At 47.0% G+C, this 25351-nt stretch overlaps 2 protein-coding genes and 3 non-coding genes across 6 annotated transcripts in view; all 5 read right to left on the reverse strand.

Moving 5' to 3' along the window:
- Positions 1-5394: 5394 nt before the first annotated feature.
- On the reverse strand, positions 5395-11712 carry HSPA8 (heat shock protein family A (Hsp70) member 8). The gene is given in 9 exon segments (NM_001286908.1): positions 5395-5810; positions 6474-6706; positions 6924-7122; positions 7522-7724; positions 8117-8672; positions 8774-8926; positions 9049-9254; positions 10447-10656; positions 11646-11712. Coding segments are annotated over 8 exon segments (1941 nt in total). The 5' UTR covers positions 10652-10656; positions 11646-11712; the 3' UTR covers positions 5395-5624.
- On the reverse strand, positions 6149-6247 carry LOC112544725 (small nucleolar RNA SNORD14). The gene has a single exon (XR_003088063.1). It is a non-coding gene; the product is annotated as a small nucleolar RNA SNORD14 (small nucleolar RNA).
- Positions 7246-7344, reverse strand: LOC112544726 (small nucleolar RNA SNORD14). Its single transcript, XR_003088064.1, has one exon. It is a non-coding gene; the product is annotated as a small nucleolar RNA SNORD14 (small nucleolar RNA).
- LOC112544724 (small nucleolar RNA SNORD14) lies at positions 7815-7905 on the reverse strand. The gene has a single exon (XR_003088062.1). It is a non-coding gene; the product is annotated as a small nucleolar RNA SNORD14 (small nucleolar RNA).
- Positions 11713-19989: 8277 nt separating the features above from the next.
- The window catches only part of CLMP (CXADR like cell adhesion molecule), a 98514-nt gene continuing 93152 nt past the window's right edge, over positions 19990-25351 (reverse strand). For both annotated transcript variants that reach the window (XM_006116626.5, XM_075916512.2), the window contains 2 exons: positions 25129-25270; positions 19990-23726 (listed from right to left, as the gene is read on the reverse strand). In XM_006116626.5, the coding sequence (XP_006116688.1) occupies positions 23432-23726; positions 25129-25270 (437 nt within the window). In that variant the 3' untranslated portion in view covers positions 19990-23431. The remainder of the gene's footprint in view (positions 23727-25128; positions 25271-25351) is intronic.

The raw sequence follows: 25351 nt of genomic DNA on the forward strand, positions 1-25351 counted from the left end.
GGGCGGGTCGCGCTGAGGGTCCAGCAAGCGATGGCTGTCCTGTTGTTTGCGGCACTGCTGCAGGTGATACAGGTGCCAACCAGGCCACCTGCTCCAGGGAAGTAGCCGGTGCCGACGTGGCCCCCGGCGTAGGCGGTCTTGACCCCCCCACACACACTAAGAGAGGACTGTGGGGAGGTGGTCAAGTTAATGAGGTCCTGTGCTGCCTAAAATGTCTCCAGTGTCGATGGCCGGTGCCACGTCAACTGTCCCAGGCTGACTGGTGGTACGTAGGCCCTCTTCTGCACCACTGTACTTGGGGAGCCCCGTGTGGGTGAGGCGTGCCAACGGTGTAGGCTGGCGCGGAACTTTCGGCTAGGGGATCTGCCCCGCGATGTCTGTGGCCTCTTCGGGACCGGGGAGTGGGAACGGTGCCTTGGTGCCTTCGGTGTCGAAGTCTTGGAATGCACCGGAGTGCCCCGCGTCGACGCTGGTGCACTGCACATCGTATACTGCCCCGCCAGAGCCAGTTGAAGAGCCGCTTCCATAAGGAGGAGTTTCAGGCAGGAATCCCACTCCCTTTTGGTGCGCGGCTTAAAAGCTCTGCAGATTTTGCAGGCGTCTGCCAAGTGGGCCTCTCCCAAGCACTTTAGACAGCTATCGTGGGGGTCCCCTTTAGGCATAAACTTTGCACAGTCCCACAAGTCTTGAAGCCTTGCTGCCCTGGCATTCCTCGCTCCCCTAGGGGAGAGAAGAACAAATGACTATTATCACTAACTACCTAACACCTAAACTATTTACAGACAATAAAACTATTTACAGGCCATAAAACTAACTACAGAAGGGATAGAACAATGAACTGACTGAGAAAGCAACACTCCTACAACTGTCAAGGGCGGTAAGAATGAACTGAGGTGGGGGAGCGCCGACAGGGGTACTTATGCTCCGCTATAACGGCGCCACTCCAGGGGGCGACCTGCCAGCGCTATGGGTGCCGCTTGGGAAAACGCTCCAGAAGAAACTGTGTACACAGCATGCACATCTTATTTGAATGGACATGAGCAACCACTCAAAGAATAGGTGTTATTGCCCCCATCTTATAGATGGAGAAACTGAGGCACTAAGAGGTAAAGTGAATTTTCCAAGGAGTCAATATCAGAACTGAAATTAGCACTCAGATCTGTCCATGTAGTCAAGACACTATTCCACCCGCTTTAATTTTGGACTTATCCTTTTCCCCAGTACTGATCCTGGCCTAGCACCCAAAGCTCATCCTTTACTAGTAAATGACCCCAACCAAAATTAATTACTCCTATGCAACAAACTCCCCATCATGACTGACTGAAATTCACTATTATGGATGACAATTGAAATTAACCACTAAATAATCCCCAAACCAATCATGGCATGATTTAACTTTATTGCTTATCGAACTGTGATATGAATTCCCAGTCTGAGCTCCAGAAGATAGATGTCAAATAACCCCATGTTGCTAAAAGATTTTCAGGGCTAAAAGTTGTTTTTTATTTTTAATTTTCAAAATTATGCTGTGGGTTGGAAGCAAGGAAAGCTATATTCTGATTGACCGCTGTGGCTGTGATCCTTGTACATTCTTGGGTGAGGAGTGTATGTGATAGCACATGTGGGCCCCCAAAACATACTGCTGCCCAAAAAGCTTTCAGATTTGTGCACACAAATTATACCCTGAATGGGATTTGCCCTAACAATACCTAAAGAGCTATTTGATCTGAGGAAGTGGGTCTGGCCCACAAAAGCTCATCATCTAATAAACCATCTTGTTAGTCTTTAAAGTGCTACATAGTCCTGTATTTTGTTAAAGAACTTGTGTCTTACCCAAGTGAGTCACTGTCATTAGTGAGCCCCTGGACTCAGTGACCCTGGAGGGTCCCTTGTCTAGGATTGGAAACATAACTGAGCTACCCCTGTTCAGAGGATAGCATGTAAAACAATGCAACCTCAGCGAGGATCCTATAGTCACAACCTCAAAGCTCACACTGTTGTGCTTAAGGGGAAAGGTCAATTTTAAAATAATAAAGCTGGAAAGCGTAGGCCGGATGGAAGATGCACTGCTGGAATAGGCCCAGGAAGCAATGCAGTTATGTATTTTCAAAGTACACCTTTATTTATGTTGGGGGGGAAGAACCTAAGACCTGGGGGCCAGATGTGGCCCCGGCTTGCCTGGATCAAGCCCCTGAGGCTCAGGGCCCCTCCCAATATTAGAGAGCCCACACTCGTGCCCCAGCATGAGGCTGGAGCACACAAAATCTAGTAGGCAGGGCTCCCCTAAGCTCTGATAAGTGTCAGAGGAATCTCTCAGTGTGGGTCCATGATAGTGAAGGCTTGTGGTTTTGGGGGGTTTTTCTTTTGTTTTCCACTTGTGTGTGGTCCCCAACTGGTTTTTCTGTGGGTCAGTGGTCTCCCGTTTCTGATTTACAGCAAAGACTAAAGGACAATCCTGAGACACTCAGCACACTTCACCAAACCAGAGAACTCAAGTGTTTCTCTGTGCTTCCTGGAAAAGTGATTTCCATACTGCCCTACCCATATTCCTCAGCCAAAGGAACCTTACCCAACAATACACCCCAGCACTAGCTAGATGCTGCCAAAAAGACTCATCCATTTTTCTCCTAGTATTACTTAGACCAGTGTTTCTCAACCTTTTTTTTTTAAAGTACCCCCCCCCTTTTTTTAAATGTATAAGTACCCCCAGTACCTACAGTTTTCAGACAATTTTTTTCTACCATTACAACACATTTGTTTAAACAACTGAATCCTAGCTGGGCAGGTGATGAAATTTTTGGGTGTAAAAACTACAAAAATAAAGAGCTGTAAAAAAACAAAAATTAAGTTCTCCGAATTTCAATTGTGTTGACATATCCCCCCCGACTTCCCTTGAGTATCCCTGAGGATACTTGTACCACTTCCTAAGGGTACTCGTACCACTGGTTGAGAAACAGACTTAGACCAGCTCACTAGATGGTAATATGAATAGATAAAATGATGGGGGCAGGGGAAAGGGATAAACTGAAATTTTAAAGGCGTACAACTATTTTTTCATCCAGAGCTTAGCAAGACTCAGTACATGGCTTATTCAAAGGACCCTTAGAAATTTTGGCTCATGCAGCACTTCTCAAATGCTTCAGAAACATTAAGTGGCTTGACCAAAGGCCCTACAAGGAGTCAAAGATGAGAACTCAAACTACATTTCTCTGTGAATGTAGTGGAATCCTTGATGTTAGACTCTAGCCTCCAGCTGAGCAACAAATAATTGTAAAGTCTACTTTACCCTGTACATATCTGCTCAGTGGTCTTTGAAATAGGCAGACTACAAAGCCAATCTTTTTTCTCTTCTGCTATACGGAGACTTACCTCTCTGCTGTGATCTTACGTACTCATTAAAGAGGCAGCTAGGCGCTTTACACAAATTTTTAAAGAAAATTTGTACCCAATGGCCTAGTATCAGAACTTCTCCCAGGCAGAAGCCACAATGAAAATGACTTGTAAATCCCAACAGTACCCAAAGGGAGTGCCAATATGCTTGCAAGAAGCAGGATTTTCAGAGATTGTTATAATGGAGAGAACCAGTCCAAACTTTAGCAAAAGTGGGTAGCAATATCTTGTGTTCTTTTTCCTATTGCTGAGCTTTAGTGCCACTAGCTAGAGCAGTGCTCACAAACCAGTAGCTCAGAATCTACCTGTAGGTCTTGAGCCTCTGACAGGTGATCCTGACTGGTTTGGCTGGGAGATTGTCAAGCACTGGGACTTCAGCTACCTCTCCCTACACTGCTCCTGCCCAGAGCTGCCCCTAGGAGCCTCCTGCTTGTTGTGCAGACAGAGGCAGGGGGTACTGATTTGTCTCCCCCCCCCCTTCACATAGTGAGGAGCCTCAGCAAAGGGGTGGAAGGAGGGGTATTTGGGTTTTGAGGTAGATCCTGGACTGAAATTCAGAAAGTGATCTTGTACTTAAGGTTGGAGACCATTGAGCTAGCAGGGTGGAGCATCTCAGGCCCATGGGCTAGATCTGGCTAGAGGCTTGCTGGTGCTCCAGATCCCTCCCCCCACACCTCCCTGCAGGGCTGGAGCACATAAAATCCAGCTTCCCTGAGAGCCCTTAGGTTCTTGTGTGCAAGAGGAATGAGGAGCATTTGCTGCTGCCCAGTTAGGGGGGGGAAAAACCATGGTGGACTGGCCCCCTGCTTCTCATTCATGAGCCCCTGATTTTAGTGTGAGACCATGGCTAGAGCTCTTGGAACAAGTATCAAATTACTGAAACCAGGTCTGCTTTTCAAATTGTCAGCCAAGTTGCATAACACAGGTATAGACAAACTCTGAACTATGTGACAGGATGGGGAAGCTTTTTTAGGTCAGGGCCACAGGAAAAAGAGTCAGGGTGCACAACACAAGAGTGAAGAGTCCTGAGAAGGAAGGAAACACTTTTACATTCCCCTCCCACCTAAGCTCCAGCCCTGTGGGTTAGGAGAGCTAACGCAGGGAGAATCCCTGAGCCATGGGGCTCAGATCCAGGCCAACATCCCCAGCCCTAGGCTAAGCTAGCTAAAACCCTCAGGCTTCCTTCACTTTTGCACTATTAACAGGAGGGCAGGATAACTATAGCAACAGACCCCTTCTGTAGCTTTTAAGTGTGGCTATATTGCAGCAGTTTGGTGCTTTATTTCAGGGCTTAATACATAAAACTAGCTGCATTTGATTCTGGGCGTAAGTCTAAAGTTAGACTCAAACCTATACAAAGCTTAAATGAGACTTTTTTGTAGGCCTTTAGTCTAACAGCCTACATAGTGCTTTAACACATTTCACTTTAGAATCCTAAGATGCTTAAGATGCCTGTGCCAACAGCTGCCACTGGGAGTGAGTAGCTGCGCCCTATTTTTTTGTTGCACCTTCATATGAAGATTAAAGGTGTTTACTCTTCTATAGCCTCACCAGTATCCAATTTTACTATTCAGACTGCCTGTAAGGGTGGCATGAAAGCAAACCCTTTGCTTTTTTGCTCAACAGGTAAACTGAATGTGGTCACTTAAATTTCAGTTCAAATTCCTTAAGCTTGCACCCTGAACATCTCCCAGAAGTTGAATTGCACTCCCACTTGCAGCTAAAGAAAGCTACTCAAACCATCTTCCACTGTTATGCAGCTTGAATAGCGTTAAGATGCCACATCTGTGACTGAAGTTTGATCTGTCTAATCAAAAACCCAATAGATTAAGAGAATTGGACAGCTGACTTGCAATCCAACATGAAAATAATGCTTGTAGTTCTCCAGGATGAGCTATCATTTGATTAGTCATTGTCATGCAAGTTGCTTTACATACTTAAGGAATTCTGGGTAAATAAGCCACAAGTTACCACCTTTCAAATGAAGTTAAGACTAAGCAGTGATGCCAATTAAATAAGTTTTATTCCTTAGCACGAGTTGTACTTCCAATTGTTTACAGTACTGATAAAGTGCAATGGTGTTCACCTTCCCTCCCTGTGCACATGTTCAAGTATTCAGAATGCCCAGAAACAATTTATACAGCAGCTGAAATATGGAATTTTTAGACTGCCACTGCACCCAGCCTTGAGTCCCTCAACTCTAAGTAGCCAGCTGTAGAATGCTTCCAATGCATTTAATCTACTTCCTCAATGGTTGGTCCAGATGAGGCCCCTCCAGATGGGGCAGCTCCACCTCCAGGGAATCCCCCAGGCATGCCACCAGGCATTCCTCCAGCGCTCTGGTACAGCTTTGTGATTATGGGATTGCAGACCTTCTCCAGCTCCTTCTGCTGATGTTCAAACTCTTCTTTTTCAGCCGTCTGGAACAGATCAAGTTGCATAGAACAATTAAGGACAGCTCAAGAACCTACCTACTGGGTATTCTAAGTTGTATTTTATATGCTATAGAGCTATACAACTCAGATCCAGAATTAGGCATTTAAAGGAATTAAATCTATAGCTCTTCTGCTGAACTGACACTCAGTTCTCGTCAATTTAGTGTCGTTAATTTTCAGCACAGTACTTCCTGAACTAGAAAGTGAATGTCAAAGCAAACAGGTAAACTGGGAACCCATTATTCTGACACGGTATGTTTAAAGCCAGACTTTATACCAACAAGGCAAATCCCTTTTATTAAGGCAGTCTTTAGAAAGCTTGGTCGCTCAGACATCCAAGGAAGGTACTTTAAGCCAACATAAGTCTTTCGACTTCTGGTGGAAACTACGAATGGTTTTTGGAGTCACTTTCATCATAGCAACCATTGCCTGCCACCACAGAACCTAGGAACCCACCTTTGATTTTGGTACTGCCATCTTCTGTAGGCACTGCAGAAAGACTACAAAGATGCCACCAATGGCAGGACAGACTTGCCAGTTTGTTGCTGCACACTGAAGTGTGCTCATTTTCAGGTTAATTTAGCAGCTCTGGAAATAGTTGCTTTTGAAAGTCTGATCATTTGACTCAGATATGTAAAATTAACATACCTGATTCTTATCCAGCCAGTTGATAATTTCGTTACATTTGTCTAGGATTTTCTGCTTGTCTTCACTGCTGATCTTGCCCTGGAGCTTCTCATCTTCAACTGTAGCCTTCATATTAAAGGCATATGATTCTAGAGAATTCTTAGAGGAAACTTTGTCACGCTGTTTCTCATCTTCTGCTTTGTATTTTTCTGCTTCCTGCACCATGCGTTCAATGTCTTCCTTGCTTAATCGCCCTGTAAGAAAGTTAATCAGATTTAGACTGTTGCAACAAGGCTTTTGTAGACCTCATTACTGCAAAATGAGTTCAGAGTATCTATACTATTCAGCAGTACCAATGCCACCCCTTGGAGGAACTGTATTGAGAAATTGAGTTCCAGTTGTGTCCCTCATGTCAGGGGCTGCACCCTTCTACAACTGCTGCAATGTTGGCTCAGTCTACACAATGCCTACCTTTGTCATTGGTAATGGTGATCTTGTTCTCCTTGCCAGTGCTCTTGTCCACAGCAGACACATTCAGGATGCCATTGGCATCAATATCAAATGTTACTTCAATTTGAGGTACACCTCTTGGAGCTGGAGGAATGCCAGTCAGCTCAAACTTGCCCAGCAAGTTGTTGTCTTTTGTCATGGCTCTCTCCCCTTCGTAGACCTGCCATAGTGGTTAGAAACAAGGACCAGTGACAGATTAGTGTTTTATTATACTGTTAGTTGCAAGTTAGCCTCTCCAACTACTTAATCTCTGATCATAAAGCCAAAACCTGTTCACTTATGGTCGCTCAGACATCCAAGGAAGGTACTTTGTGCCAACATGGGTCTTCTGACCTCTGGTGGAAACTACGAATGGTTTTTGGAATCATTTTCATCATAGCGGCCATTAGTTATCACTTTCAGCTCTGAATGTAATTATGTCCAGTCTAGTTATGGAATTAATTCCATGTCAGTTCAAACTGAAAACTGTTTAATACTTACCAGTCTATTGCCTCAATGCTGCAGCAAAACAGCACAAAGAATGAGCCCCTTAACTGGTCTGCCCTGCCTTGATACACACCTGAATGAGTACACCAGGCTGGTTGTCAGAGTATGTGGTGAATGTCTGAGTCTGCTTGGTGGGAATTGTAGTGTTCCGCTTGATCAGGACTGTCATGACACCACCTGCTGTTTCAATACCCAGAGACAGAGGAGTGACATCCAACAGTAGCAGGTCTTGTACATTCTCAGACTTGTCCCCAGACAAGATTGCTGCCTGAACAGCTGAAAGGAAAGTAACAATTTGAAGTCCTTGCCAAGAAACCCTTCCACCCCCAAAGAGAACCACTTCAACTGCAAAACAGTCTCTTTAACTTGCTCAGACATCCAAGGAAGGCTTTAGCCATCATCAGTAAACTTCTGGTGGAAACTACGAATGGCTTTGGAACCAGATTCATCACTGCAAGTAAACTGGGAACATGCTCTCTTGTAATTAAGTTGAAAGCTGCCCAAGTGACTTGGCATGGATGCCATTAACAGTCAAAGGTCACTAACATTTCAAGCCATGGTTAATGGCTAGTATGTTCCCTATTAGTCTTTGGGGCACATGGCTTGACCGCTGAGAGTACTTTAAGTGATTCAGCATTAATAGCCCCAATAATTTATCTTTTAGTTACCTGCACCGTAAGCCACAGCTTCATCAGGATTGATGCTCTTGTTCAGCTCTTTCCCATTGAAGAAATCCTGCAGGAGTTTCTGAATCTTGGGAATACGGGTTGATCCACCAACCAGTACAATGTCATGGATCTGTGATTTGTCTAGTTTGGCATCCCGCAGGGCCTTCTCCACAGGATCCAGAGTGCCACGGAACAGATCAGCATTTAACTCTTCAAAACGAGCTCTGGTAATTGAGGTGTAAAAATCAATGCCCTCATAGAGCGAGTCAATTTCAATACTGGCCTGAGTGCTAGAAGAGAGAGTACGCTTAGCACGTTCACATGCTGTGCGTAGCCGGCGAACTGCTCTCTTGTTCTCAGTAATATCCTTCTTGTGCTTACGCTTGAATTCAGCAATGAAATGATTGACCATACGGTTATCAAAGTCCTCCCCACCTAAGTGGGTATCACCAGCAGTTGACTTCACTTCAAAGATGCCATCCTCAATAGTGAGGATTGAAACATCGAAAGTGCCACCCCCAAGGTCAAAGATAAGGACATTCCTTTCCGCTCCAACCTGGAAGGAAGAAACATTGGATATTGGAGATTACCATCAGCACTGAGCTAATTAGGAAAGATTGTTTAGCTGCATTATGTATTTTAAAGCTTCCCCCTCACCTTCTTGTCCAAGCCATAAGCAATAGCAGCAGCAGTTGGTTCATTGATGATCCTGAGCACATTAAGACCTGCAATGGTTCCAGCATCTTTTGTGGCCTGGCGCTGGGAGTCATTGAAGTAGGCTGGTACCGTGACCACTGCATTAGTAACAGTCTGAACAGGGAGAGAGAGAGGGAGGAGTCAGTCATCTGTTATGTTCTTATACCACACATGAAAGTATGAACTCCTAAATTCCTCAAATTCTAATAAAGTTAGTTGAGTAGCTCAAATCTCACCTTCCCAAGATATGCTTCTGCTATCTCTTTCATCTTTGTCAAAACCATGGAAGATATTTCCTCTGGATAGAAGCTCTTGGTCTCCCCTTTGTACTCAACCTGGACTTTCGGCCTGCCAGCATCATTCACCACAGTGAATGGCCAATGTTTCATGTCCGACTGGACAACAGCATCATCAAATCTACGACCGATCAGCCGCTTTGCATCTGAAAAGAGTTAACTATTGTAATTAGCCCTTTCGCAAAAGGAAACAAGTAAAATTAACATTTCAGTTCTACTGTGTTTAAGGCCATGGGAAGCAACTCCACAGTATCAGGTGAAAGGAATTATGAAAACTGACTTATGGCATGAACAGATTTTAAGCAAGATAGCCTACCAGTATCAGGACAATATCAAAAATCTCTGCTTCATAAGAATGGAGGGGTAGTACTGTTCCTCCTCCCCACCCCTACCTCAATGTCTTATGCAGTTCTACAGATCTTATGCAGCAGAGTACTGATGTTAGACTTTAGCTGTTTAATTTTGTTATGGTGGTTAGCCTGTATGCCAGTTAAAATGACTGGGACTATATAATAAATAGAATGAGAATCTGAACTTGTCCCTCATGACAGTTAACACCAGCGTGCTGTTAAAAAAAACTTAAGCAATGTTACCTAAGGAGAAAGAAAGGCTGTCTACACTGCACAGTTCTCATGCAAAAACTTGCAGAGCATCTACATTGCATGCACATTCTTCACAACTAAATTTACAGTAAAGCATCAAAAAAGGCTTCTTCTGGAAAAGTTATTCCTTTCCCCATGAGGAATAAGCCCTCTTGCACAAGATCTCTTCCACAAGAGGGCAGTGTAGGCAGGCAACCTGAATTTCTTGCACAAGAAAGCCCTAGGACTAAAATGGCCATCAAAGCTTTCTTGTGCAAGAGCATCCACACTGCCATGTGCTTTTGCACAAGAGCATCCATGGCAGTGTGGATGTGCTCTTGCACAAGAGTTGTGCAAAAGGTCTTCCACAAGCCTGTAGCCAGAGTGAAGCATTTAACTTCCCCTCCATATACATTCAAGTTAGAGAGCCCAATTTTGGCTAAGACTCTCCACCTTTTTTCCTTAAGTGCCTTGTTAGCTAAGCAACAATACAGCAACTTTATTCAGGTCAATAGTGAAATTTAACTATTTAGGGGAGGGATAGCTCACTGTTTTGAGCACTGGGCTGATAAACCCAGGGTTGTGAGTTCAGTCCTCGTGGGACAAATCTATCAAGGATGGTATTTGTTCCTAAAGCGAGGGCAGGGGACGACTCAATGACCTCTCAAGGTCCCTTTCAGTTTTATGAACTAGGTATATCTCCATATACACACCTACAGAAGTGCTACAAATCCATTTTAAAAACCTCATTTCTTACCAAAAACCGTGTTGGTAGGATTCATTGCAACTTGGTTCTTTGCAGCATCACCGATCAACCTCTCTGTATCTGTGAAGGCAACGTAACTTGGCGTGGTCCTGTTGCCCTGATCATTGGCAATGATCTCCACCTTGCCATGTTGGAAGACCCCAACACAGGAGTATGTGGTGCCAAGATCAATTCCAACTGCTGGTCCCTTAGACATTTTGCCTGTAATGAGAACACGCTTTCAGTTCGTTAGCTAAACTTTACTAGATCTATCTATGTTAGACTAAAGAACTAAAGTATTATTATGTACACTGTGAATTTCAGGAGTCTAACATAAAATGCCAAGAATAGTGCAGATTAGCAAATGGGAAAAGGTACAGGATACTGTACCTTTAAGAGGCACAGAACAAGGAAACAATTAGTAGCTAAATAACTCATGTCTACAGGTTTGGCCCTCAAGACAATATACTGTTTTAGTTCGGCTAGCAAGACACCCGGGCAGGATACATAATCCCAGTGGGTTGTAATTGGAGCCACTGGGCCAGTAAACACTGAGAATAGAGGACCAGGAGGGAGCTGCGACTTAATCTGCACGCCAGCCATGGGGGGGGAGACCGCGCTCATCCCGCCACGTGGGTTGTAGCAGCGCACGTGCGCGCTGGGAGGGAGGCGCAGTCGCCATACCGAGGGATGCGGATTTCATCCCCAGGCCCTGGCGTGCAGCTCCAGCCGCAGGCCGCGAGCGTGACCATGGGACTACACGTCCCAGCATGCCCCGCCGCACCACGTGGCTACCAGCCCAAGCGCGCGCATGCGCTCTTACCAGCCCCTGCGGAACGAGCCGCTGCACGAGATCACATGGGCAACCCCCCCCCCCGTGCGCCCCTGCCGAAACCGGCCGGGCGCCCCGCAAGGCCGAGCACGTGGGATAAGCCTTACGCCAAGCAGAGCCCGCAGGCAGCGCCCTCCCCCACTGCATGGGGGCGGCGGGGAGCGATCCCCGCAGCGGGCCGAGGGGCACTTCCGGGCCCCAGGGCCCTCGCCCCCTCCCGCCTCATAAACGAAGCGGGTGGGAACGAAGCGAGCGCCCCTCCCCCACGCTGGGAAGCCGCCCAGGCTGAGGACCCTGCGGACCTCCGAGCGCAGCCCGGCTCCAGTGGCTCTCTCTTTCCCCCCCCCCCCCCCCCCGGCGGAAGGCAAGGCTCCGTTACCTGATCCGTGTGGCCTGGCTCAGCACCAAGAGAAGCGAAAGGTGGAACGGCAGCGCGGAATGAGACTGGCTGCCAGGGTGCCCACACACTTTATATACCCCCCTCAGAACCTTCCAGAACTGACGCGAGCCTTCGCCGCCAGCCAGCCAATCCTGGCGCGCCTCCCCCCGGCAAGACCCAATCGCAGTGAGCGGAGTTCGCCCCCCCTCTGTGACACACACAGGAAGGAGGCGGGTCTGCCGGCCGGCGTTCTCGAACTTTCACGCCAGTGCCCGGCTGGGGAAGTGCTGGCGGCCGGATAGGGTGGTGCTGCGAGAGGGCGGGATCCAATCAGTGCTCCAGGCTGACGCTACATTTGCATAAAAGCGCACTGCCGGCCGGAAGAAGGCGAAAGGAAGACCGGCAAGCGAATCGATTGCGTCACAGCGTGGCTGTATTTGCATATTGGGAAACGGGTGCCCGCGGGGTGGGGGGAGGGGGTCAAGAATAACCAATCAGATCGCAGAGCTGGCGGTGTCTGCGTGGATCGTGGGTGCGGCGGGAGAGCGGGAAGGGAAACAAAATGGCGTCTGAGGGGGCCGCGCAAGGGAAGCGAATCTCGTTAGCCCGCGCCCTGCGCCCTTTCCCGCGCCCCTCCCCCACCACGTGCTGGTGCGGGTCTGCGGGGCGGAGCCTCCCTGCACTGACCGGTAAGGGCGGGGCCAAGGGGTTGGAGCAGCCCCTCCCCCACCCTGGTTAATGATTAACTAATTGTGGGAGTCACATCCCCTCCCCCCCCCCCCCCCCCCCCCGCAGCCTGTCTGCACAGGGCATAGGTCAGCGCGAGGGCCATTAAAAGTATTTGTGCAAAATCATGCCAGTGCAGAGGCTGGTCTGCGCCCTTGGGCGTCTGGCAGCACCCGAGAGGGGCCTCTGCCGCCAGCACCTGCCTCAGTCCCTGCCGCGTCCTGTGCGCGGGGAGCAGCGCGAGGGAGGGATGTACGGGCTGCAGGCGCAGCTACAGTGTTGGGGGCGGGCCGTAGTATTTTAATTGATTGAAAGGGGGTCCATGGCCTCAAAAAGTTTGGGAGCCACTGCCCTGCTCCATCCCGCCTCTGCTCCCAGGTCCTGCCCTGCTCCATCCCGCCTCTGCTCCCAGGTCCTGCCCTGCTCCATCCCGCCTCTGCTCCCAGGTCCTGCCCTGCTCCATCCCGCCTCTGCTCCAAGGTCCTGCCCTGCTCGCTGAGGAGACGGGATAGAGCTGGGACAGGGACACCCTGAGGTCAGTGCTCCTGTCTTTTGCCTCCCCCATCCTGCAGAGCAAGCAGGAGGCTCCTGAGGGGCAGCTCCAAGACATATGTCAGGAGTAGCATGACAGTGGAGGGAGGCCAGCTGAAGTGCCAGCACTGGGTAGTAGGACTGGAAAAACCTGTTCAATTGGTGTACCACTAAACCAGGGGTGAGGAACCTAAGGCTGGGAGGATGGATGTGGCTCCCGGCTTACCTGAATCTGCCCCCTGAGGCTTGGGGCTCCCTCCCAGCACTTGGTAGCCCATCCTGGCATTCCAGTCTCCCTGCCTTACACTGTCTCTCCCCCTCCCCCGCCTCAGTGGGGCTGGAGCGCACAGTCTACTAGCCTGGGATCACCTCTGCTCTGGTATGCAAGGGGAATGGGGGGAGTGTCTTTCTCCTCAGGTGGGGTCCACATCATTGAGGGTTTGGTTTTCCTTTTTTCGCTTCTCACTTGACTGATTTTTTTTCTGTGGGTCAGCGGTCCCGGACCCCAGAAAGGTTCCCCACCCTGACTTAAACTGGTTAACGGACTAAGGGAGGGGCAGGCAGAGGGGCAGCTGCAGTCTGGCAGGAGTGACACACACACACACCCGCCAGCAAGGGAGCAGCCCCCTACCCACAGCATCCTTGCCCCCTGCAGGGCTGGAGCAGCCACCAGTTAACCCAGGGGTGTGCAATAATTTTTGCCCGGGGGCCACTTCCGAAATTTTTAAAGTAGCCCCAGGCCACCCCAGAAGGATTTGCTCTGGTGGTGGGGGAGCCCCTCCTTCCCTCTAGGCACCCATGCCCTGGAAGAGGCTTAGCATGCTCCCCCACCCCCAGGCCAATCGGTGCCTGGGAGCATGGGAAGTCTCCTACCGCACTGCAGGGAGCATGTGGCACTTTGAAGTGCTGCGGGCTCCTCGCTAGGGTTGCCAGGTGTCCGGTATTCAATTAGACAGTCTGGTTTTTGGGCCCTCTGTCTGGTAAAAAAAATTCAGAAAATAACTGGACATGTGCAATGTCTGGTATTTTCTGATAGAAATGTAGCCGTGTTAGTCTGGTGTAGCTGAAACAAAATACAGGACTATGTAGCACTTTAAAGACTAACAAGATGGTTTATTAGATGATGAGCTTTCGTGGGCCAGACCCACTTCCTCAGATCAAATAGTGGAAGAAAATTGTCACAACCATATATACCAATGGATACAATTTAAAAAAATGAACACATATGAAAAGGACAAATCACATTTCAGAATAGAAGGGCGATGCCGGGGGGGAGGGGGGGGGGCGGAGGTAAATGTCTGTAATACCATTAGCTCACAGACATTTACTTCTCCCCCCCCCCCCCTGCATTCCCCTTCTGTTCTGAAATGTGATTTGTCCTTTTCATATGTGTTCATTTTTTTAATTGTATCCTTTGGTATATATGGTTGTGACTATTTTCTTCCACTATTTGATCTGAGGAAGTGGGTCTGGTATTTTCTGTTTTTCTGGCTGGGCACCCAACGGAAGCCTGGCGGGGGCGGGGAGAGTGGCTGGGAGGTGGGGCGCGATTGACTCTGGGAGCCTCTGGTTGCGTCTGACATAGGAGTGACGCCTTGGGGAGGAGAAGAAGCCCTGTCCGTACTCCTGAGCGCTGTTGAAGCGCATTGTGGAGCCGTAGCCGGACTCGCTCGTGCTTCGTTGGGATCTGCATGTGCCTGGATCAGTCTCGCTCCCCGCTGATCGATTCTCCCCCTCCCCCGGCCAGCCCTGCTTCCCACGACACCCTCCCAGCAAGCCCAGCTTCCTGATGGCTGGTTCTCCTCCTCCCGATCTCCCCCAGCCAGCCCTGCTCCCGCTGACTCCCTTCCCTGGCCAGCCCTGCTTCCCGCTGGCCACCTCCCTGATCTCCATCGGCCAGCCCCACTGCCCCTGATACTCCCCTGACCAGCCCTGCTTCCCACCAGCCGACCTCCCCCCCGCCAGCCCTGCTTTCCATCCCTCCTCTTCCCCCCTCAGCCAGTCCCACTCCCCTCCCAGCTGGTCCCTTCTCCCCCCCCCCCCCCCATCAAGTGTGTCCGGTATTTTTTCTGAAGCTACCTGGTAACCCTACTCCTCTCAGGGCCAGGACAGGGCGAATGAAGTTTCATTCTGCTCCCCCACCCCCAGGCCCTGATTGTCTCCTCCACTCTGCCTCCGCCCTGTGAGCAGCTCACGGTGCTTCAAAGCACCACGTGCTGCGTGCGCGCCTCCACCGCCAGGCCTGGGGGGCGGGGGAGCACGCAAAGCCACCTCAGCTGTGCCCCCGCCCTGTGAGCAGCCCTTTTGCCCACGCAGAGAAGCAAAATGCAGCCCAGTCTGCTGCCCCGGGCATTTCAAAGCAGCAGCACTGAGTGGAGCCTAGGCTTTGGCCCCAAGCTCCATGAAGTACTGCCGCTTTGAAGTACCCCTACCTCTCCTGCCTGCTTGCTACCTCTTTCTAATAGAGGCAGAAATGGGGGGAAGCAATGGTCGACTTGCATGTCGACTATCTGATAAACATTTGCTTTTCAGATAGTCGACTAGTCAGATGTTCACATCCCTAGGCTGGGGCAGAGGGTTGAAGTGCAGGTAGGTGCAAGCTCTGGTCTTGGGACAAGGGGTTTGGAATGCGGGAGGGGCTCTGGGCTGAGCCTGCGGCAGGGGGGTTTAGGGCTAGAGCAGGGTTTCAGGATGCAGGCTCTGACTGGGCACCACTTACCTCTGGTGGCATAGTAGGACTAAGGACTAAGGCAGACTCACCCTGGCCCTCCGCCACTACTGAAAACAGCTGGCATGTCCAGCAGCAGCTCCTACGGGGAGGGGCAGGTGGCTCCATGCAGTGCCTGTGGATAGGAGGCCCCATTCCTTGTCACTGCAAGTTGCGGTGGAGCAAGGGACCTGCAGGCAAGGGCAGCATGTGGAGACTTCCTACCCCGCTTTTCCAAGGGGTCACAGGCAGAACCAGACTGAGGGGTGGGCGTGCTGGGCAGCTGCCCGGGGCGCCAACCGATGGGGGACGCCTGATGGCAGCTGACAGGGGCGCGCGGCGGCCCTTATAGCTGCCATTAGGCACCGTGTGCCTGGCTCCCGCAGCACCGCCGTCCCCCCCGCCACCATCCCCATGGCGCCGACCAGCAGCGCCCTTCCCCCCACGGCCGCAGGGCCGGGCTGGGCAGCGCATGCGCAGTGTGCCCTGGAGGGCCGGCCCTGGTCATGAGGACGTTTCAGGCACAGGAGTGGTGCAAGACCAGGAGTCTCCCTTAACCCTTCTGTGCTGCTGGATTGTTAGTGACTGGTCCCTCAATTTGGATGCCGAAGCCTTGAGGAGATCAAGCCTGATTCCAGGAGACTTCCAGCCAGTGTTCCACATATGGGTAGAAACATTAGAGAGAATGAATTTTGTTATGTGCACCACCAGTAGAAAATGAAAACATATACAGAAGGCCCCCGACTTGCGACGCAATCAGTTCCTGGGTAAGTGTTGCAAGATGAGGGCATCATAACTCAAACCCTCATTTACGACAGGTGTGCGGGCCGAGGACGTAAGTTGGCGGTTTTCGTCCCCTTCCGAAATTACAAAAATGGTTGTAAGTGTGGGGGGTCACAACTCGAGCAGTCACATCTTTGGGGTTTCCTGTATTTTAAATTACCACAGGAATTAATTACTTCTTCTGTGACAAATTAGGCATTTTACAGTTCTCTACTCGAATTAAAATTAAGCCTAAGAGAAATAAAAATTATGAAATGCACAGACCGACCAGTCAAAAACCTGAAATAAATTTTAAAAGAAGTATGTGTTGGGTCAGGAGAAGGGTGTGAAAGACAGTGTGTTTGTGTAAGTGACAGAGACGCATGTGAGTGACCGACATTCATACTGCTCCTTTAAGTATGCTAAGCGTGTTCAGATGTAGGAGCTACTGCCACCATGCTCACTCCATCCTGAGTCTTGTCACGCCCCATGCTCTGGAGATGGGGTACAGAGTAAGGATGTTAAAATGTGGATAATCAGCTAATTGCCTATTGACAGGGCTTGACAAATGATACAATCAACTCGCCCGTGGCGAGTAGATTGTAACCCGGAAGAGCCAGGTTCCGGCGATCTGCGCATGCGCAGATTGCCGGACAGCGTGGCTGGCGAGCGGGGCTCGTCGCGGTTTGGCAAGCCCTGCCCATTGACTATTCAATTAATTGTTAAGGCCAGGGGCATGAGCTATGCCCCCCTGCATAGTCCTGGGAGCTTACCCCGCTGCAGCTCTGCTTTTTAAATGTAGCAAGAGGTAGGCAGCTCTTTCTACATTTAAAAAGCAGAGATGCATCTGATTCCTCGCTCGCACCCAGTCCCCTGCTGTGCCTCTGACCTCCGCCCCCGTAACCCCCCCCGAGAGATGGTGCTGGGGGGAATTGGCTTTTAAGCCGGCTCCCCCCCTGCACCAGCTCCTGCTCCACCAACCTTGCTGCCTGATAGAGACAGCAAGAGGGGAGGGGGAGGAAAACAGCTAGTAACTTACATCCCTAGTGCAGAGGTTGAGTGAGAGGGATGCACTCACATCAGCACCCTCCTCCTCTGCATTCCCCACCCTGTATAGCATGCAGGAGGGTTCAGGGTGGAGGAGGGACTTCAAGGCAGAGGGCTGAATCAGCAGGGCAGTCGAGGGAGGGGCAGCTGAAGTGTCAGCACTTGATAGCCTCCCAGCCAAACCAGTCAGGATCACTTGACAGAGGCTCCAGGAGCTACCAGTAAATCCTGATCTACTGGTTGATGACCACTGCTTTAGATCCTTTAAATCAGCAGTTCTGAAACTGGGACGTGATTGTTTTAATGCGGTCGTCAGGGCTGGTGTTTCACTTGTCAGGACCAAAGTGTGAGTCCCATTGCCTAGGGCCGGGGCCAAAGCTAAACTCCAAAAGCTTCAGCCCTGAATGGCAGGATAAAGGTCACAGGCACCCTACCTGGTTCTGAAGCCCCTGGACTTCAGATTTGACCCTTTCCTAGGGCAGTGGGACTTGAGCAGGTTTAAGCTTTGGTTCCCATTCCTGGGGTCATGTAGTAATTTTTATTGTCAGAAGGGGGTCATGGTGCAATGAAGGTTGAGAACCCCTCCTTTAAATGAAGTAATAATCCTCATAATAAAGTCAATGGGAGTCTGCCTAAATAGGCACTAGAGAGCCACAGTCTCTCCAGTCCATTCATGGATATGCAATAGGAGAGGTTCAAATTGCTTTTCACCCCACCTGTGCACAAGGGTAAGGTCAGAATTCTGTGTAATAGCATTTTTTCTGCTCCATACTAGCTCTGCCACCGTCCTAACATTTAGCTGCCTGAAAAGGTGGGGAGAGGCAAAGTGAGCCAGGGTCCTTTACCTCCACACCCAAGCATATGGAGCAGAAAGCAACCTCCGTTGGGTATGCACTTTACCAGTCTGGAATTCCTTCTAGAACAGTGGTTCTCAACTCATTTCAGTCCACGGACCACCAGGCCAATCCAAAAATTTTCGTGGTGGACCACCTCCAGCACATGATGAATGACACAGCAACTGCTCAGCAGCTACAGTGATGCTCAGAGGAGCTTCAGACGGAAATTATTGGCAACACTACTCAGTTGCGTCCTAGGTGACGCAATGGATGACGCGCCGTGTGCTTGTGCGCCTGCTCACGCTGTGTGACTTTGGACAATGTTCCTATGCACCACCGAAAAAGTCATCATGGACCACCAGTTGAGAACCACAGTCCTAGAACCTCTAGCCACAATGCAACTTCCCCAGCAGACATCAGGATTTGGAGTTTTGTGGGGCTCAATAATGGCAGTGGATTGTCTTTACTGCATTCAATTTTATCATTAGTAGAAGTTCTGTAGGGTCTCAGGCCTGATTCACTCTGGGCAATGTGGATAAGCCTATGTTACATAAGAACATAAGAACGGCCGTACTGGGTCAGACCAAAGGTCCATCTAGCCCAGTAGCCTGTCTGCCAACAGTAGCCCCAGAGAGGGTGGACTGAAGACAATGACCAAGCGATTTGTCTCCTGCCATCCTTCTCCAGCCTCTGACAAACAGAGGCCAAGGACACCATTTCTATCCCTTGGCTAATAGCCTTTTATAGACCTAACCTCCATGAAAGTATCTAGCTTCTCTTTAAACTCTGTTATAGTCCTAGCCTTCACAGCCTCCTCTGGCAAGGAGTTCCACAGGTTGACTACATGCTGTGTGAAGAAGAACTTTCTTTTATTAGTTTTAAACCTGCTACCCATTAATTTCATTTGGTGTCCTCTAGTTCTTCTATTATGGGAACTAATAAATAACTTTTCTTTATTGGCCCTCTCCACACCACTCCTGATTTTATAGACCTCTATCATATCCCCCCTCAGTCTCCTCTTTTCTAAACTGAAAAGTCCCAGTCGCTTTAACTTCTTTTCATATGGGACCCATTCCAAACCCCTAATCATTTTAGTTACTCTTTTCTGAACCCTTTCCAAGGCCAAAATACCTTTTTTGAGGTGAGACCACATCTGTACACAGTATTCAAGATGTGGGCATACCATAGTTATATATATATATATATATATATATATATATGTGTGTGTGTTAACTGCAATTGGAGAGCTTTACATAAAACATCCAAGCAAGCAGGAAAATCCACCCTGTTTGCAATGGAAATCATTTAATTTTTAAGGGTTTTATTGTCTGTCATCCCATATATACAGCTTATTAGACACTGAAATTTGATTGTTCTGGAGTAAGGGTGAATTTCTGTAGTTCTGTTTGTGAGCAGTATTTGTCCTGACCGTATTCACAATACCACCTTTATTAGTTTGAAATTTACACTCAGCCTAAATATTGATGAAATACTACTTCCATTGAAATCAATGGCGGAATTCTCATTGATCTCAAGTAAGGCTAAGATTTCACTTAATATTTATGTATTGTGTGTAATTTAGACAGTAAGGTCAGGGGCTGGAAATGTGATTTCCTCAGGATTTCTAATTCACCAAATATTGTAAGTACAGAATTATCAAGACACTATTATCAACACAGAGCTTTTGCTTGGTGTCTTGTTTGACTGTGTAGAGTATAATAGAGCTCAGAAAGCATTCTTACTAGTTTAAATGAACTGCAGACCTTAAGTGCACCATCTTTATTAAAAACAAAAACCGAAACCCCTAAACAGTTTTATTAAATTGTTGATTCAAAGGAATCTATAATAAATATTTTTTCCTCTGTGTCACTCAAACACAGGACAAGTACACCAATTATAGCAAGTATTAGAAAAGTAAACCCAATTTAGCTGCTGAGAACCAGAAGAAAACTACATAAGAATGTATGCAATCACATTATAGCGATAACTGGTATACATCATAACAGTAAATGCTTTAAATACAATATATTTTACAAAAAGTTTGGTTTAACTGAACTGTTTCCCTTCAAAAAACTCCTGATTGTACCATGATGAAGGCAGAAAATATCCCTTTGAAAAATGAAATGCTTGTGATTAATATCTTCCTCACATTCCCTTTTATGTTTTTTTTTTAAATAAAGTTTCATACTCAGCAGTGAAGTTCAGTATTGACTTCATTGTAACCTGTAAGATAATTAGTATGGTCTGAACAGCAGTATCATGGCATGTTGTACTTTGCTAGTTTCAGTTAAAGAATGACAGTTTGGGCTGGGAATCTAGACTATTCAGTGAAGGCTCAAGAAGAATATACAGTATCTTGTATTGAGGCATCAGACAACTCAGCTTTTCAAATCCTTAACCTCCATTCTCTAGTAATAAGCCTCTGATTGCTGAGTTGAAGATTTCTGTAATGAGGAACTTAGTACAATACTTATATGAAATACATGTTCCCAGCAATGTCTGCAAACTTAGTAGGGATACACTGTAAAATTGTGGCTATCACCATTCAAACAACTGGTGAGATTCACCTCTGTGTAAGGGCCAACACCAACAAAAAAGCTATGCACTATAAAGTCCCACTTACCCCACTAAACACACAACTTACACTGGTTTAACTTAAATATTTCTTTTTGTAATCAACTTAGGCCTGGTCTACATGAGACAAGTAAATCCACCTACCTGTGGTGCTCAGGGATATGAAAAATCCACACTCCTGAACAGCATAGTTGAGACAATCTAAATCTTCTGACTACACTAAATTAAGTGTAGAAAAAACATTAAACTGGTGCAAACTCCTGGATAGACACTCATTTTGGCTTAAGATTGGCTTATTTCAGTTTAGTTTCAACTTGCTTCTAATCAATGCAAGCTACATCAGTACAAACTAGTTATAATGTTGATTTAAGTTGTTTGCACAGGTTTAACTATATTGATTTTTAAAGCACATGCTTAGTTAAATGGGTGCAACCCCACTTGTAGACAAATTACTAATTTCAGCCACCTGCTTATAAAGGGGTCAATCAGTGAGAAACCTTTTTGTATTTTGGCTAGTAACGAAAAGATCAAAGTAAAGCAATGTAATGGACAACACAGCATACTGTAGCACGAAAGCAGAGGCTCTAACCAAAAGATAGTATACTTTGGGGCTTTTCCAATGGGCTTTCAAGATTGGATGTGATACCAGACTGTTCCCCCTGCACAGCAATGCTGATATGTTGCACCTCTGAGTAATAACATTGTAGTTTGCTAAAGGGAAGGAAGTGAATATTTTCACATTTAAAGATTAAGGGGATTACTGTTACTAGAAAGTGAAATTCTCAAAGAATAGAGGCCATCTATTATTCTTCATGGATTTCCCCCAAATGGCTGTGGAACACAATCTTCTGATAGAAGAAACATTCAGAGGTTTGTGTTTGATCAAGTTTTGGTGCCTCTGCAAGATATCACAAGTCATTATTTTCTAAAATTGCCATCGTACAGTTGAAAATGGTGGACCTCTATCAGAAAAAGAGGTTAACTTTAATCCCTCAAATGAAACAATTACAGATTCAAACTTGCTCACTTCTCTGCATAGTACATCTCCAATTGGATTAGACTTTTTCCATGGGATGGAGAAAACCTCTTCCACTGGTGAGAGTAAAACTCAGTTACCATAATTATTAATTCCTGAATTTAGGAATACTACATTATAGGACTTGCTGGATCAGAAACAATGGTCGATTTAGTCCAGTGTCCTGTGCTTGACCATGGCCAGTACCAAGTGCTTCAGCAGAAGATGCAATAAATACTATGCTAAACAATTATGATATAATTTGCAGGCCAAGGACATGTATCCCTAACTATCATCATTTACTGGTTTACAATTTGGAGAACAAATATCTCATAAAGGCTTATTCTAATCTGCTCTATTGTGTGTTTCTTGAAAATGTCTAATACTTGGAGTCATGCTATTTTTTTACCTCAATAATGCCAAGTGGCATTGAGTTTCATAGGTGAATTAAATATACTTTATTGTATAACAAGTATTTAATTTCAAATTAGTTTTAAATTTGTTGCATGTTCCCTGTTTGCTGACTTCCCAACATGCTCCACCAACGCACCTCAACTCTTTCTTAGAGGTGTGCGAAACAATTCCACCACATTGTTCATTTAGCTGTGGGACTATTCACAAGGCTTCTGCTACAGTGCTCATCCCAGACTTGTGCATTATCATCACTGGTACCAAGAAGTGCACACCCCAAGTTCATCCTTCAAGACTTCCTATGCTGTTCATTCACTAGCCCTCACCACACAAGGGACCTCCTTTATCTGGGATTCAAGGTCTAAATCTGATCTCACTTAGGCTGATTGTACCTTTTTTTAGTACCTTTAGCTGATTTACACTGGCGTTAACAAGATCTGATTCAGGCTCCTTTTCAGTGGGACCTAGTCTACATTAGCTTAGTCTTCAGTTTCCTCTTACAATTACAGTACTTGCATCCCCATAACAAAGTCCTTTCTTCAGCATAAAGGTTACTTCTATCTACTATATTCTTGCTACTTCTCACTACTGATTTCAGTTATCACTTGCCATGTGATTTGAGTTTTTGTCTCCTATAGTTATTTTGCTAAAAGGTATTTGCAGTGGTCAGTTCCTTTGAAGGTGATCAGAGGACTCTCCAACTAAGATACTACCTCAGAGGACAAGAGAATGTCTCAAAAACCTGTATTAAAGATGTTTTCAAACTCCCCTGAAGTATTTTATGTCTTGTGCCTCAGGTGATCCCTTTTTAAAAAAAAATCCTGAGATTTGTTACCAGACCCCAGAACATTGCATTTAATTTTCACAGTGCTCAGCTGTTCTAATTTTCAGCTGTATTTTTAGAGTATCCAACATTCCCTTTTTTAAGCATTAACAACAAAATAAAGCCCCTTTTTTTCCCTCCGACTTCAGGTCTCTTAAAAAAAAAATCAGTGTCTGAACCTCAGTGTAGAAATATGCAGAAAGAGAGGAGGTTGACAGGGCTTCTTGTGGAGTAAATAATCAGAAGTGGTTTTAAAAAGAACCAAGATGATAAGCTAATCTAAAGATGCTTATATGGCTGGTGGTTTGTACTGTAGTTCTGGATGGCTGGATTTTTCAGACCAGAGGTGAGCAGTCAAACGGTCTGGAAGGCCCGGCTCTGAGCAGGCAACATGACTGGGGTGGCTCCCATTTTCACTAGGGTGGCATGGTTAACTTTCTTTGGATCAATTTCCCTCCCCTCTGTCTCCACCCGGCTGTACCGGGAAGGAGTTATATGAGGGGTGGCTTCCGTGGACAAAGTCCGTTGGCTGCGAGAGGCACTGTTGGCTGTCGATCTGGTTGAGGATGAGCCTGAACGTGAGCTCCTGGAGCCAGAGGAAGAGGAGCTGGGTTTCACTAGACGGGCTTTGGGAGCCTCTGCATCTTCTCTGCAAGCAAACACAAAAGGTGGCAGGATTAAAATACTGTGAGAACAAAAATAGTAACACCTACAGACTATACCAGATCAAGTTGCCACTAAGATTAGGAGAAACTTCTGAATGTTCTTTATCATTTATAAGAGATAAAAGCTTAGGAGTTTGAGCAGGGTGCAAGGACTCCTGAGTTCAATTCCATTTGACATCACACTTGCTGTGTGACACTGTGACATGTACCTTAAACCCTCAGTTTATCAGCTGACCTAGCTGTAAAATGCATTTAACTGCTCATACCTCACAAAGTAGTATCACTTAATGTTATCTGTAAAAGGCTGTGAGATGCCTGCAATGAGTGCAGAGTATGTGTGCAAAGAGTTCAGCTATTAATGGCCTGATGCTGTAATCCCCACTCAAAATGAAAAAAGTAGTTGTGTGAACAGAAACCAGTGGGGCCAGTCATGCTAGTAAATGCAGGGATATACAGTCAGGCATGTAAAAAAGGAAGAAGATGAAGCAGAGTGGGAAGAGATGGGTAAACAGATGATTTAGCAAGAGGCAGAAATAGATTGAAACAAAAGGTGGAAGGGAAATATAAAACAAGTGGGAGCTTAGGAAAGTAAGCTGCTTACTTTGATCATACAGCCATCCTGACATCTCAAAAGGCAGTGAGCCACTGCTGAATGCATTATAAAGACTCCTAACTACTGGTAAATGCATATCAGGTGGGGCAGGCACTCCTTAACAAACAGAATTAAGGGTGAAAGAAAGTGAGGCATTTTCCAAGGGCACAGCTTGCTGCAATGCATTTCTGGAGATTTCCATTTCTAAATAATTTTCTAATGAGAATTTTGGGCAAACTGTGGCAGGGACTATCTTCTGCTGGCTTACATAATGGCCCACACCCAGCAAATATATGTCAGCAACAATGTTACATCAGCACTGCATAGAAAGTCAGTTTCCACTCAGGCTGGGAGAATTCTTTCACTCAGTGCTAACCAGCAGTCTTCATTGCATCACAGCCAGAAAGAGTGCAAGAACATCCCTGTCCTACAGACAGAACCTGGAGTGAAAATCATTCCAACAGTTCAGAATTTAAAGGCAGTTCAATCTGAATTCAGTTCAGAAAAGGGATAAATATAGGCTCAGGGAGGGGTGGAAACTGGGTGTGAGTGAATGAGTCAGAGAATGAGTAGCTTGCATTTTATCTTAGATTTGCCCTTGGAAAACAGCATTTTTTATCTTATTGTAAGATCTCCACAATGTGGTCTAGAACCTTGTTAATAAAGTCAAGCATCTTAACACAAGGCTCAGAGAGATTTTTAGCTTGTTACTTGACAGACAATGGAAACCATATGTTAAAGTTAACCCATCATGCTGGGAATGTGTGTGCCTAAAGAGGGTGTGAGCAGATTACCTGATTTCATTTGGGGCCTCTTCTTCTTCATACCTCTTCTTTTCTTTCCTCCTTATGGTCAGCCACACAATCAGGAAGACCAAGGACAGCCCCACCAGGACCCCACACACTGCTCCGGCGACCATGCCAATACTTCGTGCGTCTGTTATCCCAGAAACAAATGTGTGTTAGTAGATTCTCCACAGAATCACATAGCCAGATTCCACTCCACAATCTGTTCTCT

Source organism: Pelodiscus sinensis, chromosome 25 (genome assembly GCF_052426305.1).
Source record: "Pelodiscus sinensis isolate ZL-2025 chromosome 25, ASM5242630v1, whole genome shotgun sequence".
Taxonomy (NCBI): domain Eukaryota; kingdom Metazoa; phylum Chordata; order Testudines; family Trionychidae; genus Pelodiscus; species Pelodiscus sinensis.